Source organism: Lipophrys pholis (genome assembly GCF_963383615.2).
Source record: "Lipophrys pholis genome assembly, chromosome: 2".
Classification (NCBI taxonomy): Eukaryota; Metazoa; Chordata; class Actinopteri; order Blenniiformes; family Blenniidae; genus Lipophrys; species Lipophrys pholis.
In genome coordinates, this window is record NC_137636.1 from 555,405 (window position 1) to 572,836 (window position 17,432).

The 17,432-nt window shown below is 42.1% G+C and overlaps 1 protein-coding gene across 2 annotated transcripts in view; it reads left to right on the top strand.

Moving 5' to 3' along the window:
* The window catches only part of LOC308106870 (excitatory amino acid transporter 2-like), a 24,008-nt gene continuing 6,576 nt past the window's right edge, over positions 1-17,432 (top strand). The window contains exons 1-7 of one of the 2 annotated variants that reach the window (XM_080458880.1): positions 1-347; positions 11,608-11,747; positions 12,920-13,072; positions 14,809-15,059; positions 15,136-15,244; positions 16,561-16,687; positions 16,764-16,997. In XM_080458880.1, coding sequence (XP_080315006.1) covers positions 11,618-11,747; positions 12,920-13,072; positions 14,809-15,059; positions 15,136-15,244; positions 16,561-16,687; positions 16,764-16,997 — 1,004 coding nt within the window. In that variant the 5' untranslated portion in view covers positions 1-347; positions 11,608-11,617. Of the gene's footprint in view, positions 348-9,617; positions 9,852-11,607; positions 11,748-12,919; positions 13,073-14,808; positions 15,060-15,135; positions 15,245-16,560; positions 16,688-16,763; positions 16,998-17,432 lie in introns of those variants that run through there. The other variant, XM_080458879.1, reaches the window with a different exon arrangement.

Here is a 17,432-nt window from a genome sequence, read left to right on the forward strand (position 1 = left end):
ACTGTTTAACGGAGAGAACACCACACCCACACCTGAGAGGAGGCACTGAGCTGTCTCCTGAAATCCTCAGCTCACTGAGAGCACATCAGTCACCGTGCATGACAAGGCTTAGCTTGCTTAGGTTTCTATACCTTAGACTAGGAGGAACCTGCTGCTCTACCTTAGGTTCTCTTTAAACTTTTAAAAAACAGTCTTGAAAGTTTTGATGCTGCTTTGACTGAACACACACACACACACACACACACACACACACACACACACACACACACACACACACACACACACACACACACACACACACACACGGCCAGGAGACTTCAGATCGGACCAGCAGAGGACTTCCACAGGTGAGCACTTCTCTTTTTCCCACATTAAACTTGCTCATGATGAGTGTGACGGCTGCAGATCCTCCAAAATGCTGGAATGTAACGGAGAATTTCTTCCTCCTGCTGATTGAAGCCTCGGTTTACCTGCTGCCTTTTGTTCTGTTGATGCTGGATGGCTCCCGTCATCCTGAGTGTGAATGCTGGGGTAAACATATTGTTGGAGTGTGTAGCTGTTTATTAGGGAGGAACTGCCAGACCCACGGCTGTGAGCCGTTTCTAAGCATCCCGTAATGCAGAGGTTGTATTACCCCTCCTGCTTGTGGGCGAACGGCTTGTCGGGGGTCAGTTCAGGATACAGGCAGAGCGCCAACTGGTGAAAACATCCCCATTGCTCAAAGTCATGAAATAAGCTGGATTGGACCAAAATTGCCAGAAACGCATTGAGAACTGCAACTTTTTCTTGAATCAGAAAAGATTAATGACTTTGCATCTCCAGACAGAAACAGGTCAACCGATGCATGTTTGGGGGGAAAGTGACAGTTTCTTAAAGCAAAGCAAACCCCGCCGGCCGGAGGCCACATGTGCATCATTAAAGATATGGTGCCGCGTGCGATGGACTCCCACCGCACTCCTTAACTCCACACAAGGCTGCATGAGGATGGAGTTCAAAAGAATAGCCTGCAGCGCTCCACTATAAATCCCAAGTAAATGAACATCAGACAGCTTCTCTCTCCCTCGCTGTGCTTCTTGTTTGGGAACGTGACAAACGGGCACAACTGGCCTCCCTCCTTCTGCTCTTAGCATTTTCACTAAAATAGTTTTTTAAAATAGTGACTTTTTATGTTTTTGTTGTTCTTGTAAAGAGAGAGAAATGCTGCAGTGGCTTTTTATTGCCCCTGTCCAGGAACATTTAGTGTTGTACTGAGGTCTCATGTAAGTTCAACCTCACAGAGTTTCCTATTCTGACGTGGAAAGGCCTTCAGTTCTATTACTACATACATCACCTAGTAGCAATATGATAACTTTTCTTTGCCAGCTTGACCTGAATCATAATCAGGAGAGAAAGCTAAAACTCAAAGTCAATAAAACCAAAAAACCTCACAAACCTGGGATGGAACCAACGTTTTTCCTTCCTTTTTCCTGCAAGACGTTTCCTGTTTGAGGCGTGAAGCATTAATCTGAAGCTCAGTGCTTCTGCCAGAGCCCAGGCTGACGGCTGAAGGCAGGCCTTTGCTTTCAGAGGTGGAGGCTGCATGTTTTCCTCCTGCATCGCCCACATTGGAGAAGGTTGCTGGTTGACTTTGATGAGAAGATGTGAAGCCTGAACAGGACCGGTGGTCTGTGTCCACACTGTGAGCGACGGGCCGGCGGCTGAAGGCCTCCTGGTCGCTTTTAACTCAGAAATGTCTTGGAATGTTTCCCTCCGTCTGATGGGAATGGCTGCTGAACGTTCCATATCACTGAGCGACGACACTGGAATCAATAGGGTGATTCTCTGATGATTATTATGAACCAGCAGCCTGAAGACGTGTGGGGAAATGTTTCACACCACAAGAAAAGGAATTATACATTTGGTTTTCCCAGTTTAAAGTTTGGCCTCTCTCCTTATATATATACATATTTTCACATTTTCATTAATTGATATATGTGCAAAGAAGTAGATATTTACACTTTTTTTAATAAACTGTAATCTGTTGTGTGGCTGCTGCTCGCTGCCGACGCGTGGCTCTACTAGTTAGTGTTCTTCTGCTTTGTCTGGACAGTTTTTTTGAATTTTGGTTTTGTTTTACTGAATTCTTAAAAACAAAGTCCGAGCACACCATTTCTGAATGTTTCACCCCTTTTTGATGTGTAATTTGTGTACGTGTTCCTAGCAGTGCTGGACTAGTTAGTTGCCAAATATCTGGCGGAAGAAAAATTGAACTAAACAGCAGCCTAGGATCGTAATGTTTGTGCCTCGCCTCTTAAAGGGACAGGCACACAGAACTCAACCAACTATCAAGCCGTTTTGTGTGTTGTGTGTTTGCAGAGAGATGGAGATCCATCATAAACGAAGGAAATGATTATAGTGGCGGCTGAGGGAGAGCATGAGGGATTATGAGAGGCTGTTTCCCGGGACTTGGTCTCTGGGCTGACGGTGGTTCTAGTTTGTCTGTTTCTGTTGTTATTTGGTCACACTTGTGTTTCTTGCCTTGGTTAGAGCCGGTTCTGATCCTTGTTGTAGCACCAGGATGGCTGCAGCTGCAGCTGGTGTTGATAATGTGTGTAGATTGGCTTGTTAAGAGAGCCAGGAGCTCAGTCTGGTGCGGGACTATATACAAGGTTCAATCTGTGATAAAAGAAGGAAAAAAAGCAATAAACTTTTAGAATATGAGATTTTACTGAAACTCAAAGTTTTGCAACTTCATGTTCATTTTCATGAAAAACTAATGGAACAAATGTGATCCAGATCAAATTTAAAATGTATAAAGAAAGTACTGGTTTCTTCAATCTGACCTGCGAGGCTCTTCAGTTTGCATCTGTATGTGATTATATTGAGTGTTTCAGTGTTTGAAACTATGACTGTAATTATTTATGTTTTCATAAATGTACTGTTTCTGGACATCTATGACCCAATGAAACAATCTAATCCTGCCTTGTGATCCTCACCTGGACCGCTGGGGGTTAGTGAGCCCCTAACCTGAGCTCACTTCATCTCAATGTGATGATTCAGGACTCAGATGCAGTTTGCAGGTTGTTATCCAGCCGTGTGTCTTTACATCTGGGCTACGTTTCACCAAACATCACCAAACATCACCAATCATCACCAAACATCACCAAACATCACCAAACATCACCAATCATCACCAAACATCACCAAACATCACCAAACATCACCAATCATCACCAAACATCACCAAACATCACCAAGCATCACCAAGCATCACCAAACATCACTAAACATCACCAAACATCACCAAACATCACCAAACATCACCAAGCATCACCAAACATCACCAAACATCACCAATCATCACCAATCATCACCAAACATTCAGAGGGAATTAATGCGTTTTCTTTCATCCTCTGGAGGGTATATCTCCCCTTCGAGAACTTATGAGATGTAAATGCATTTTAGTCCTTTAAAACTCAATCTCCTCCACTTTCCCATGTACTGCCTCGGGCGCGAGGCCGGTTATTAACCTTTTAATGTTCAATTACTCTCAGTAAGTGCGGAAAAGCATGAAAAAGGCATAGAAAGCCCAGCGAGGGACCTTGACTTGGGTCTATAATTTACATGTACAAACACTAAGTGCCGTTCTTGTTGCAGCTTCTTTTCAATCCATCAATCAAACAAGTTCTATTTATGGGAACGCTTATAGGCACCAGCCTGATAAAGACACTGGGACGATGGGATAGGAAAGAAATACAGAGATATCTGTAAATAACATTTTACTGAAAAGAGAAAAGCTTCGAGAATAATGGAAAAAGCTGCAGCGTTCTAAAAATAATGAAACGGTGAGTTTCAGGCTTCTAATGGATTTAAACTGAGTTTAACAGACAAGAAATGTCTTTGCCATAGACTGATTTTAGTCTGAAACACAGTGGATGAATCAGTACATGGAAGCAGTACTACGTATGTCTCTACAAACCAATGCGGTCAGTGTACTGATGTAATACGAGACCAAAGCAAATGCTTGAGGTGATTACTACTTTACAAGTATAGTAGAAATACTTCTTAGTGTGAGGTGTTGTACAGCTGGAGTGCGAGTCCAGAGGAAAGCTGCTGTGCCCTGTGTAACTGAGCAGGGGTAGGAGGCACACCTTTCACACTTTATTTGGGGCATTTCTATTTTTTGTTTGATGATAATTTTGCATCAGTTGAAAGTTGTATTGTTTTTATTGTTGGTGTGTTTAATGTCATCTGGAACCGAGCTGGAGCTGGAAACACTGCCAACAACGGCTCCAGCTCCAATATCAACACTGATAATACAACCACATCTGCAAACGTCCCTTTGGTTCACCTGGCGCCGCTGGAGGAAGGACGGGAAACGTTTTGTGAAAGGAGTCTGAGTGCTAACATCATGTCCTTCTCTGCTCCACCCTCAAGTGGAAGACATGATGGCGCAGCGAGTCAAGAGCCGCTCATCTGATTCCCAAATCTTTTAATTGTACATCTCCTGCGCCGGTGAGAGCAGTTAACTCATAATCAGGAGCCGGAGCATGAGCTCTGGCAGCTCTGGCTCCCATCCATCACGAGTCCTGCTCTTACGAGATGGATGTCATTAAAATCATTACTGAAACACCATCATCAGCCGAGCATCGTGATTACAAGCCGTACTTATGCAAAACATGATGTGGGCTTGTTGTAGAGCAGGCGGCAGCGTTCCCTGGTCTTTTGCTTGATTCTGGTCGTGTTGCTGCATGTCCAGTGTCGTCATACGGACATTTTCAATGGAGCGCTTTGAGAAAACAAGACAACTTTTAAGAACTTCCCAGGATCTCGGTGCCGTTGCTGCCTGACTTCCTCGTCGAGCAGCTTTCATTGGACACGATGGATTGGTTGGTTCGCTGTCCGCTCACATCGCTCAGCGTCAAGTCTTCCTCTGCTCCTTTGTCTTTAGCAACTCAAATTTGGTATCGGCATAAAAACCGGTCAGAACCCCGCAGTGGACTTCTTATTTGTCAGACATTGTTCATGATCCAAATTACATTTTGATATTAAACAAATAAATAAATAAAAAGGTAACCTAACCAGATTCAACACGGCACAATCTAAACTATTAAGATGAGGATAATAAAACAAAGGAGGGGCGACTATATATAAATATATAGATATAAAACTACCTGAGGACTTTTGCTCGGCTCCATAAAAGAAAGAAAAGCCAGTGAAGTGGTTTTCCTCCGACTCCAGAAATCAACACGTCCTGCGTTTCTCCTGAAGGCAATCATTCACACATTGAAGCTGTCAGTCTGCTTCACCACTGAAACATCCATCTTAATTACACGTCCAGGCGCACATTCTTTTTTTTCTAAAGACTCTTCAACTAAGAAAAACTAAAGAAAAACAAGTTTCTGCCGAAGCTGCAAATTCGCTTCTCGTTCCCCCTTGGACCGGCTTTTGCAGAGACGTGTACTGCGCTTGTTAAAAACATTAAAGTAAAGTACTTTTAGTAGAATTATTTCACTTTGATTGCAAAAACTTGGGCCGACAAAGGAGGGAGATAAAAGTGATGCAGGAGGAGTAATTGCAACTAGAGAAGGAAAATCTTCTATTTTTCCGATGTGACAAAGTCTTTTTATTCCATAAAAACCTCCAGAGCTGCATTTAATGACTGCTTCCTAATTTACCCCCCAAAATCTTTGACTTGCATAAAACATATCAAAATAATTGTTATATTTTTAAGTGTGAAGTTTTTTATCAGATGGGATTCCTGCGTGTATCTGAAGAGCTGTCACTTCCTTTTTTAACTTTCAAATGAAAAAGCAAAACTTCCGTCGAGTTTTGTGACTCCGTTGGCACGGCAACGGTGCTTGGAGCCACTGTTGGCGCAACTTTTTGAAAATTCCTCTCAAGGTGGAACTTATCAAAAATGTCCTGAAATCTAGCTTTGTGAATGTGCTCAGACTCCGTCTCCATGGAAACGGGGCGTTTCTCTCCCAGTCGTCTGTTGACAGGACGGTGGATTCAGGAGTCATGTGATCTCACTTTGCTGAGCGGCGGTTTGCAGCCCCCGGTGGGAGGGTGCAGGACGCGCTGCGCTGAATAAAAACACATGGAGGTGTAAAGCCAGAACACTGGAGTGAGTCAAACTCAGACGGAGGCTCGGAGGGTTGTTAAGTACCAGGAAACACCCAAACTGACCCCTTTGGCCCTCGGGGCTTTTTTATTCTTTTTCTTTTGCTTAAAATACATTCTGCATATCGAAGAAATTCCTGGCGCACTTCCGAAGCAGAGCGATAATAAAATGCCAAGATTGATGATATTATATATCCATCGATTAGTTTAGAAAATGAGATTTAATTGATGGAGGTTGTTCAAAATATGTTTGTTTGTTTGTTTTTTAATGTGGATTCAATTCAAATAAAGTCACCTAATTAATGCTGCAGCTGAAAGTGCAGTTTGACTGATTGGCTCATTGTTTACGGTGCTTTTATTGCAGTCCTGTTGTTTTTATGTGGTAACTAACATTAAGTTGATTACTGACAAACTGTGAGTAAGTGATTTAATTTCGTCTAACATCTCAGACCAACTAAAGTGTGAAATGCGTTCACCAAATCCACTGAACGGCTCGGGGAAAAGGGGCTTTTAGGAGGAAAATCACATTTTTAAATGGGGCATTTAATGTATTTAATGCAGTTTGCATGGTGGAGAAGCTTCCACACTTCATTTACGGTTTGATTATTGCCGGTAACTGCACAGAATTTGCATGTTCTCCCTGCACATGTGTGGTCATCAGGCTTCCTCCTGCAGTCTTGGTCCATTTGTGATCAAAATTGCCTTGAGGTGTGATTGTATTCCTTTTTTTGGCAACAGAAATAGTTGGAGAAATGTGAGGAGTACGTGCGTTCATGTGGTTGTTAGAGATGGAATGAAATACAGAGTCGTAATTGTTTCCTCTCCTGTTTCTCAATTATTTTCTACAAAATAGTTCATTTTTGAGATCATGTGACAAAACATCACAAATGTCACCCAGAGACGCCAGATTAAACCACAAAGTCAAAACGGAGTGTCAAACGTCAGGAGAGTGGGCCAGAAGGATCTGGTCAGTCCACCAAGCAAATCATCAAAGATTCAAAGCAAACACTGCTTTTTAAAACACATTTATAAGAGTGGCGGTTATCGCCCTGCTAAAAACACCCAGAATGCCACAGCTCCAGGAGAAGGTTTTGGGATATTTAACTGTATTTTGCACCAGAAAGTTTCATTAAAATGAGCTTTATGTTGAAATTGTAGTCATTTTCTGTAGTAATTGTTTGGACATCTTCATCACGTCTACTCGGCACCACAACAAAGAAAACCCTTATAGTTTAGATTTAAAGGTCATTAAGGCTCTATTTAACCAGCCTGGACCACTGAAGGTGCATGTGGGTTGTATTTGGCCTCCGAACTGAAATGAGCTTTACACTCCTGATCTAATACGTTCACATTCCACTAACATGTTTTCAGTACATGTTTATCTATTAGCGCTTGAATCCAGCCCAGACTTTGAAGAGAATCTCTTTTGGCGTTTCAGATGAACTCTATCATGTTAGTGATGTGCAGGATTTATGACTTAATGCTGGGAATGTCTGCAAACAAGCAGCAATGGAGCCAGAAGGATCAGAAGAGCCAGCCCACAAGCACCAATGTATTTTCTCATCAGGGCTACTTCAAACAGTGTATTTGTAACCGAGCGTCATCAGGAAACAGCAGCGCCGAGGAGACGGCACCTCTGTTAGGAGTGACTTTAAGAAGTAGATTGGGAGCTTTCACTGCTGTAGACTTGTTCCCTGAGTGTGTCTGATCCATCTCAGTGGATGTGCACTGGATTAGAATGGCTCAGGACAGATTAGATAATTATAGACACCCGCTGTCTAAGCGTGGCGCTGTGTTGTCAGGTGTTGCAGCATGAGGCGGGCCTGTTGCTGGGTGGAGAAGAGGCGGGGCCAGGTGAGGTGCCAGGTGAGGGACCAGTGCTTTGCCATGTGCTCTCTTCCCTCCTCCTCTCAAAGCTCTAAGAGCAGCTCAGTTTAGTGGGATCGTCACAAGCCCTCAGGTGTCAAACAATTCAAAACACCGACACCTGTAGTGCAGCGAGGACGGACTCTCTGTTGGTTAACACTCTACGGATCCCTCACTGCTTCAAAGAAGGGCTTTATATATCTATATACATATATATAGATATATATATATATAAAACCTCATTAAAAGACCTTTAAGGAATTTCCCCCTAAGAATGTTCTATTCTATTCTATTCTATTCTATTCTATTCTATACATCTGTTGATATCACTGATATAATCTCACTGATACTAAGCAGCAGAAATCGCTTAAAAAAAACATCAGAAAAAAAACAAATCCTAAAAAGTTGCGTTATTGTTCCCACCAGTGGAATCATTTTATCTTCATGCAAAATCACTGACAACATAGTATAAAGAAAGTGCATTACGGTGACAGCATGAGAAGTCGCCATGTCCCTCTGCGAGGCTAAAAGGAGCGGCGGTAACTTCCCGGAACACAATAATGACACTGAGGACGCTCATTGACTAAGCAGCACTAAACAGCTGTGCCTCCACAAATATCCTGCATCTCCGACCCTCTGGCTGTGCCTTCTGAGTGGAAACAGCAAAGAAAGGTCTGGTGCTGGCTCAGAGCTCAGGAAGCATTCAGGATTCTGAACGTTCAATGTTCCCTGACTTGCACTTTATCGCCACCCCTCCTTAAAAACAGAAGTCAATCTCATGTGATCCAGTGAGGCTGAATGAAGAATATGTGACCCACGTCACGTTCAGGCAGAAACTTCTATTAAACTTAGGGAATCCGGCCTGAACAGAGTCGTTGAACCAGAGGCTGCAGCCCTGCACGTTCTCATGTCTCCCTTCTTTAACCTCTGAACGTCCTGATGGTTCCTCACCACGTTCAGCACAAAGCCAGAGAACCAGCCTCATGTCAGCCTGTTGAAGCAGGGAGACGTGGAGACATGCAGGGCTGCTCCTCCAGATCGGAGTTTGACACCCCTACCTTAACTTTTGTCCGATTAGATATTTGGAAATGAAAACAGAAAAAGAAAAGCTGCCATCAGTTTCTCGCTTTTGTTCAAATAAGCTTTGATTGGGCTGAACGAGCTTTTTCATCTCTGAGCTTTTGTTTGCTGCGAGCGTCTCGCCCGGCGTCGCCTGAAAATTACGTCAGAAATGAGTTGAAATTGAAGCTTTCTACTTGACTATTGAGGACTGTGTTTTCGAGAATGAAAAGTTATTACTGATTGGCTTGGTGCTAAATGTCGATGATTTCAAAGGTTCTAATGATTCCCACACCGGCAGGATCTTTAATTATGAGATGCATTAAGTATTAATTCCAGACTGCTCATGGTAGAAGTATGGCCTTTAAAAAGATCCTTGTGGTTTGTAATCAAGTGCAGAATGTGGAGATTTGGGAAGAGAAGATTGGTGCAGATTCCCTGCATGGGAAAGTAAAGTAAACAAAGCAAAGCTGAAGTGAAAAAGAAAGCAGTGAGGGTTTTACTCCCGGGCTAATCTTAGCGGTTTGACTCCGCCCTTCACGGCTGGAACGTTTTGTTGGACCTGCAACCTCAGTCACTTCACCTTTCCACGCCTCCGTGCAGCTGAATGAGCAGACGCCTCCTGATTGTGGATTTACATCAAAGTGAGGACGAAGTGAGCTGCAGGCTTTGAAGCGTCCAGGGACTCGTCTGGTTTTTGGAGGATTCGGATTGGATTTCTCAACACGAGCCATGACTTTGTTCGGGTCTCGTCTACACTGACCGTGTAGCCGCTCTCCACAAGTACAATCTCCAATGCCTGCGACTCGTGAAAACTGCTGGTAAGCACTCTGAGTACAACGTAATGATGTAGTGATGGCAATTCGTTGAGTGACTCATCGACGCAACGGAGTTGAAGAGGCGCCAACGGAACATTGACGAGACGGCGATGCTCCGGTGACTCAGCGGTACCTGAGGTGTTGCCTCAGGTACCGGGGAGTCAGCGGTACCTGAGGTGTTGCCTCAGGTACCGGGGAATCAGCGGTACCTGAGGTGTTGCCACAGGTACCAGTGACTCAGCGGTACCTTAGGTGTTTCCTCAGGTACCGGGGAGTCAGCGGTACCTGAGGTGTTGCCTCAGGTCAGGTCTGAATCTGTGGTAGTCGTGGAGTTCATGCAACATTAGTGTTGACCATATCTGTGCATGATATCTTCACCGACTGTAATCTCATGTGACTTTAATGAAAGTAAGAGATGAGTTGGATCCTCTGCTCACTCACCAGGAAACGTGTCGTCCTAAACAGGGTTGGTGCTTTTCTTTACAGAGAACAACTCCGGCAGGTAAACTTGAAATTCAAAGCAGTAATCTCCTGCATAACACTTTAAGGCGGGCAGCGGTGACACCTTGACTTTTCCCGGGAAGCCCCTTTTCTGTTACGTAACTCAATCTGTGCTGGAGGTGCTAATTTCATCCTCTTTAGAGGGCTTAAGTCCCATTAATGCTGCTGCAAAGTGTATCAGACAGGCGTGATTGACTTGGCAGTCGCTCTGTCCTCACCTGAAGTCTTCTCTTTCATGTCCTGTTCACCAGATGATGCAAAATTCTGATTCACCGAATATCTTCAAGAATTTAGTGGCGAAGTCCACCTTCTCTCCGCCGCTTCGCCTGAACCAACACGGCCCATTTCCATCTCGTTCTCTCTGTGAAGCGAGGTCCTGGCAGGATTCCCAACGTGTGAAGAGGGAAACTGTTGTTTTGTTCTTCTGAAGCGTTTGCAGCTGGAATTCTGCTTCCAGGTGTTTAAAGTCATGGAGGTTGAGGTTGTTGGTTACATAACTGCGTACGTCTGTGCTCTTCAGAGGACTTAAAGCCTGCGCAGGGGAGAGTTCATCATTAAGTCAAAGAGGCTTTACTCCAGACCACAACAAACGTGAGACGCTGTTGCTTCAGAACCTAATGAGAGGCGTGCACAGGGAGATGGAGGAGCTTTGAAATTACAATTACCTGTAAAAGCCTCCGCTTCCACGCACAAACACACGCTTTAAGCGAGCAGCATAGCGTACGCCTGTGAAATGTCCAGCTGTCCAATTTCTTTCTTCGTCTTTTTTTTTTTTTACAACTCACACGAAGGTTCTCTCTTGCGTCCATCTGCAGTTTAAAGCACAAACACCTCAAATTATCATAAATCATCATGCAAAGGCCTTCCGACTGAAGCAGCGCAGGAGGGAACAGCTGCTCTTCTGTTTATTCAAATTTACCAACGGAAACTGGAATAAATAATGGTTGGAATTGCAGATTGTTAACAGCTTTTTCTTTTATTGATTCGGAGCTGATTGTTTGGGAACGTCAATCACCACATGTGAAAGACCATCTGCAAACTTTTTCCACTTCTTAATCTCTGCATGCATTTGGAGCATGCACAATGAGCTGAATTGATGCACGCACACAAAAAGCACTCATATCTGCCATACACACTCATTACAAATGTTTTATTCACTTTCTTTGTCTAGTTTTTTCATAATAAAACTCTTTCTTCAACATCAACATCGTTCCATCTTGTTTTCTAAGTGCACTTTCTCTTCCTCTGTGTTTTTTAGTGCCAACAAAATGCAGAAGCAAGTGGAGGTCAGAATGGATGAGAGACACTTGGAGCCTGTGGTCGACACCACTGAGAGCGCATGCAGCAGCTTCTGTGACAAGATCATGAAAAACATGGTTCTCACGCTGACGATCCTCGGTAAGGCCAACCGCTTCCATTCAGTCACGTCCTTTTATTGTGTTTGGTCAACCTGCGATCTGAGCTGCATTATTTACAACTGCACTGTGCAACTCTGAGGAAAAAACAATCTGCGGCGCAGAACTTTAAACTTCAGACAGCAAACAGGTTGGAGGTGAACCTTCAGCCTGCCTGAGAGCTGGAAAGAGAAAAGCTGGACAACAGGGGACACAGTGAAGATTCTGTTTCCAGCCTCACATTCAAATCTCTTTCAAATCCCATCCAGATTCAATACGATATCAGCCAATCAATATATTAGGGTGTTTCTGATGATTGATGACCTTTAATCATCTTTGCATGACAGGAAGCAGATTGACATGATATATTGGTGATCTTCAGGTAAAAGCATGTTTTAGATGTAAATTTAGAAAAGCTTGAAATGAAGTCTGATTATTTATTTGGCCCTTTATCCAAGTTCCCTGGTTTGTGGATGAGGCAAGAATGAGGTTGAGTCTGAAGGAGGTAGGATGAAAACAACATAAAGTACAATTAAAATGTAAATGTTACGGTTATTTATCTACTTATTGTGATAGTTATTTCTTTTAAATTCAACTTCTGAGAGTCTGAATTCTGTGGCTGTCAAAGTGAGAGCTAAGGTAGATCTCTTTACAAGAACAATGACTTTAATCAGAAATGGGTCAAATGTTTGAGGTTTAAGATATTATAACTTTGAGTTTAAACTATCATGACATTTAGACCAAATTATTTCGATGTTCGGTTCAATATTCAGCTGAAAGCAGCAGCAACTTTTGTCTTAAGGTTTCAAAGCCTGCCTGGAGGTTTAGCTGGAACTGGCAGAGCGTCCAGTAATCAGAATAATCTTCACTTTTAAGTCAACTTATAGTTCAGTTCAGATTATTACGACTATTACCGTTTAATCAGATTCACCGTGACCCAAATCTGGACCAATGAGTAGACGCATGCAGTTTCATTATAAATTACATCATCAGCGGAGAGTATCAATAAACCCTGTATGATAAGAAATGAATTTTATTTTTATTTACTATCAGCAGCGACCCTTCATTAAGTCATCTAAGATAATCCATCTTCTCCCACGTCCAGATCACTAAAGATCAGAGTGAACTTTCTGTGGAGTGACTTCTGTGTTGTTGTTGTTTTATTCTCTGTCTCAGGTGTGTTTCTGGGTTCTATTGCTGGGATGCTGCTGCGACACATATCGCCCCTTCCTCCCGATGTTATCATGATCATTGCCTTCCCCGGGGAGATCCTAATGAGGATGCTGAAGATGCTTATTTTACCTCTTGTTGTTTCCAGTCTAGTCACAGGTGGGTGAGTTTACAATGCGTGCAATGTTACGCTGAATTTACCCCAAACTTTCCTGAAACCAGGTCACATGGATCTGCTTGGGCGGGGGGGGGGACGACGACAACAGGAATGTTCCTGCCAGGACAAGATTTGTGAATATGTTTTTTGATTCTTTGTGAGACGCATTAGACATCATTTAGACAAAGCCACTATGGGAGCAACAGAAATATCAGCATTACTTCCAGACCGAGTGTTTCTACTACAAGGCTTTATGGGAAGCATACTGAATACTATGATGAAAATAGAAAAACTTCTGTCAACAGTCAACATGTGTGCTCTTGAGATGTCTCATCTGGAAATGAGTCGGTGACGCAGCAGCTTGGAATAATTTCAGTGACACGATTGGAAAGTGTTTAACATGAGCGTCATCTTGCAAAGTGCCTGGCGGCTCCATGGTGCCCTCCTCAGATCTAAAACTCCATAATCAATCAAGGGAAAAGATTGTATTTGGCCTCTTCAGGGCCTTCTCAAAGTGTAGAAGGATACTTACAGCCAATCTGTGGCCTCACTCATTCCCTCTTTCACCAGGTACTTATTTATAGCTCGAAGTCCTCACAGGCTCCAGAGGTTGTTAGGCCTCTGCGTTTTGGAATGGGTGGATGTTTCCTTCATTTTGATTGGTTTCGACTATATTTAGATCAAATTCAATCATAGAAATATCTGTTGGAATCATTTAAATAACACTTTTCTCCTCCTATCCTGATTTTTCTTCTGAAAAATGTAAAAAAAATAAAAAAACAGAAACATGCTGAGAAGCAAAGACCCCGGACCCCAAAGACAGATCCCCTCTGCCGCTCCCTCGAACCCAAAATAAAGTTCTTTAGCGCCCCCTAGGAGAGGTCGGCTTATACCTCAGTGTAAAACAAACCAAGAAAAACTGAATCATCAATTGATGGTGATGAAACGTCTCCAAGGTTCTTTTAAATTAGTGCTAACATTAAACAAAATAGAAATTCTGACCATTTTCAGCTCAAGAGTTCAGAAAACAAGATTTAATCCTAAATACAACAGAACTGGGATCTGCCATTTGAAGAAACTTAAAAAAATGTACTTTTTCTTATACTTATTTGTCTTTTGATGAGTCAATTAAAGCAGTAGAAATAAACTCAAAAACAGCAGAGATGTGATTGGTCCACAGACAAAATCACGTTTTAACAACTAATAGCATGCAGTGATGTGCAGAATCTGTCTTTATAAGCAGGAGTGTCAATCTGCACTAACAACCATAGAGATATGAGGAGATCCTGCTGTAGGACCATTAGATATTTAACAAATCACAAGTCCAATTGATGGGAAGGTTGATGATTTGTATTATTTATGAGCGCTACCAGGAGAGTTTATACAATTAAATCTCAACATATTCAGTGAAAGTCTGATTCTTCCAGATTTATTCCTCAAAAGTTGAATCATTTCATACCTTTTTTAAATTGTTTTTATTTTAGTTTAAAAAAAAGAGGAAAACCAAAGTTACAGTATCTTAGCTGTGGTGAGAATATTTCACCAGAGCAGATGTATTTCCTTTTTCTTTACAATTGAAAGGCATCGTTCTCAGAATGTATATTTCTTTAAACGGGATTCGGTGCAGTAATAATAGTTTTTTTCAGATGAACTTCTGTTGTTTTGTTTCATATTTAAATTGAAGTCTTCCAATTGCATTATTTATCACCACGACTTTCTTTTCTTGTTCCTCCCACAGGACTTGCTGGTTTGGATGCCAAATCCAGTGGCCGCCTGGGCACCAGAGCCATGGTCTACTACATGTCGACGACGGTGATCGCAGCCGTGCTGGGCGTGATCCTGGTGCTGCTCATCCACCCCGGGAACCCCAAGCTGAAGGCAAACCTCGGGCAGGGGAGGAAAAACGACGAGGTGTCCAGCATGGATGCCTTCTTCGACCTGATCCGCAACCTGTTCCCGGAGAACCTGGTGCAGGCCTGCTTCCAGCAGGTAGGAGTCTCCTTCCTCCCACATTCTGCTCCTCATGTCAAACTGCTCCAACACCTCCGTCTCTCCTGTCGTCCAGATCCAGACCGTCACCTCCAAAGTACCGGTGCCCACGAACAGAACCAAAGCACCTCCGCAGTTCACAGTGAAGCGGTCACTGCAGTTCAAGAGTGGGATGAATGTCCTGGGTGGGTGAAAAGTCTGAATATTCAACTGAAATAGACACAAAGTGAATTGTTCTTTCTGTTGGTTTCATTTTCACTTCTGTAATAACAGTAGAACCCCCAGATAACACCACTTCTTCCTCCGTGTTTAAGCTTCTGTCTGTGAATCCACAAACCTCATTATTACATTTCATGTAATTTAACATCCAGGAGGAAAAACAACACATTTTTACTGAGCTGATGTTTTTAAATAGTTCCACTATTTGCATTGCTTCATTTATATATTATCTAGAATCTACAATTAATTTAATTTGTTGGATATTCTTCATTCCTGTTTCTAGCATCTCTTTATATTTTTTCCATGAATAAGAATAAGAAAAAGAATAAGAATAAGAATAAGAATGACAACAAAAACTGAATAAATGAAGACAGAAAGACATTTAAAAAAATAGAAAATAGATATGTAATTTTCTTGTTCAAATGAATGTTTTATTATTATTATTATTATTATTATTATTATTATTATTATTATTATTAATAATAATAATAATAATTATTATTATTATTATTATTATTAATAATAATAATAATAATAATAATAATAATTAATAATAATAATTAATAATAATGATAATAATAAGACGAAAAATACATATATCTATTTTCTATTTTCTATTTTTCAAAATGTCTTTCTAATAATATTATTCTTATTAAGAATAAGAACATCTTCAGCATTTGGTCATTATTATCAAAAAGCCATCAATCTTTACCGTCACTATAATACTTGAAAGTTTTTCTCGCCGAGGAACTCTCTAAAGAGTATTTACTGAATTACTTTTGAGACTTTTTAACAACAACAGTGTTTTGTGAGTTTGGCTTCTAATAAATCATGTTTCTCATTACGGACGATCCTGTCGACACATCTCATTCTTCAATACCCACAATGCAATGCGGCTCATCACGCTGGACCATGTGTTCATTGTTTTATGAGGACTGAGATTTAAATATTATGTCAAAATGTCCCATATTTTATATCAAGTTATGTTCTTTTACAAGGCAAAAGGGAAAACCTCAAGTTTAAAGCAGAAGTGTCATCATTTGGCCAAACAACATTTATTTCTTTTTTTAATTTTCTTTAGCGAGGTCATGAGCTTAACTTGGATAGTTTGAAACAAGCAGCAGGAAATGGAGGATCGAATGAAGATGTTGTGCTTGAATGAATAACTTTGATTGAAAGTGCTTCACAATAAGATTGTCTTCATTTAGATGGCGATAGAGCAGGTTGTCCTATTATTCATTCATTCATTCATATTATTGTCGTTTCATTCTGCGTCTCGCAGGGCTGATTGGATTCTTCGTTGCTTTTGGAGTCATTATGGGGAAGATGGGCGAGAAGGCCAAGATGATGTTGGAGTTTTTCAACGTCCTGAATGAGATCGTCATGAGGCTCGTTAGCGCCATCATGTGGTGAGTGTCATTTACCACAAACGCTGAGTCTTACTTCTGGCCCGGTATGTTTTCATAACCAAATCCATTCCACCAGGTACTCTCCTGTCGGTATCGCCTGCCTCATCTGTGGAAAGATCATCTCCATCGCCGACCTGGAGGTGGTGGCCAGGCAGCTGGGGATGTACATGGTCACCGTCATCGTGGGCCTCATCATTCACGGGGGCATTTTCCTGCCACTCATTTATTTTGTGATCGTGAAAGAAAACCCCTTCAAGTTCTTCATGGGAATATTCCAGGCTTGGGTCACCGCTCTGGGAACAGCATCCAGGTATGACGAGCAGTATGGCCATCTCTGAATCAGGCTTCCTCTTCCTCTTCCTCTTCCTCTTCCTCTTTCTTTTAGAAAGTACTGCGTGTTCTTATGATGTAAAAAGAGAAAGAAAAGATTAACAGCAGCAACTTTTCTTTCTCTTGGTACCAGAACCAGTCTGACTTCCCCTCCATGTGGACACGCGTTCCTCTCCTGCATGTTTTATTAATGACATGGGATGCACTCCGGCTCCTCATCAGGCCCTCGCAGCTTTGTTCAAGTTGGCGCTCGCTGGTTGCCAACCTACCAGAAACTTTCAGAGAAAACAAAGAGAACAACTGCTGAGTCGCGGCAGTTGTTCTGAAAAATGATCCAGCGTCTCAGTAAATTCAAATGAGTCCAAGTTTTAGTTGTGTTTCTGGTAAAGTTCTGCTCAGGAAATCTTGAAAACGT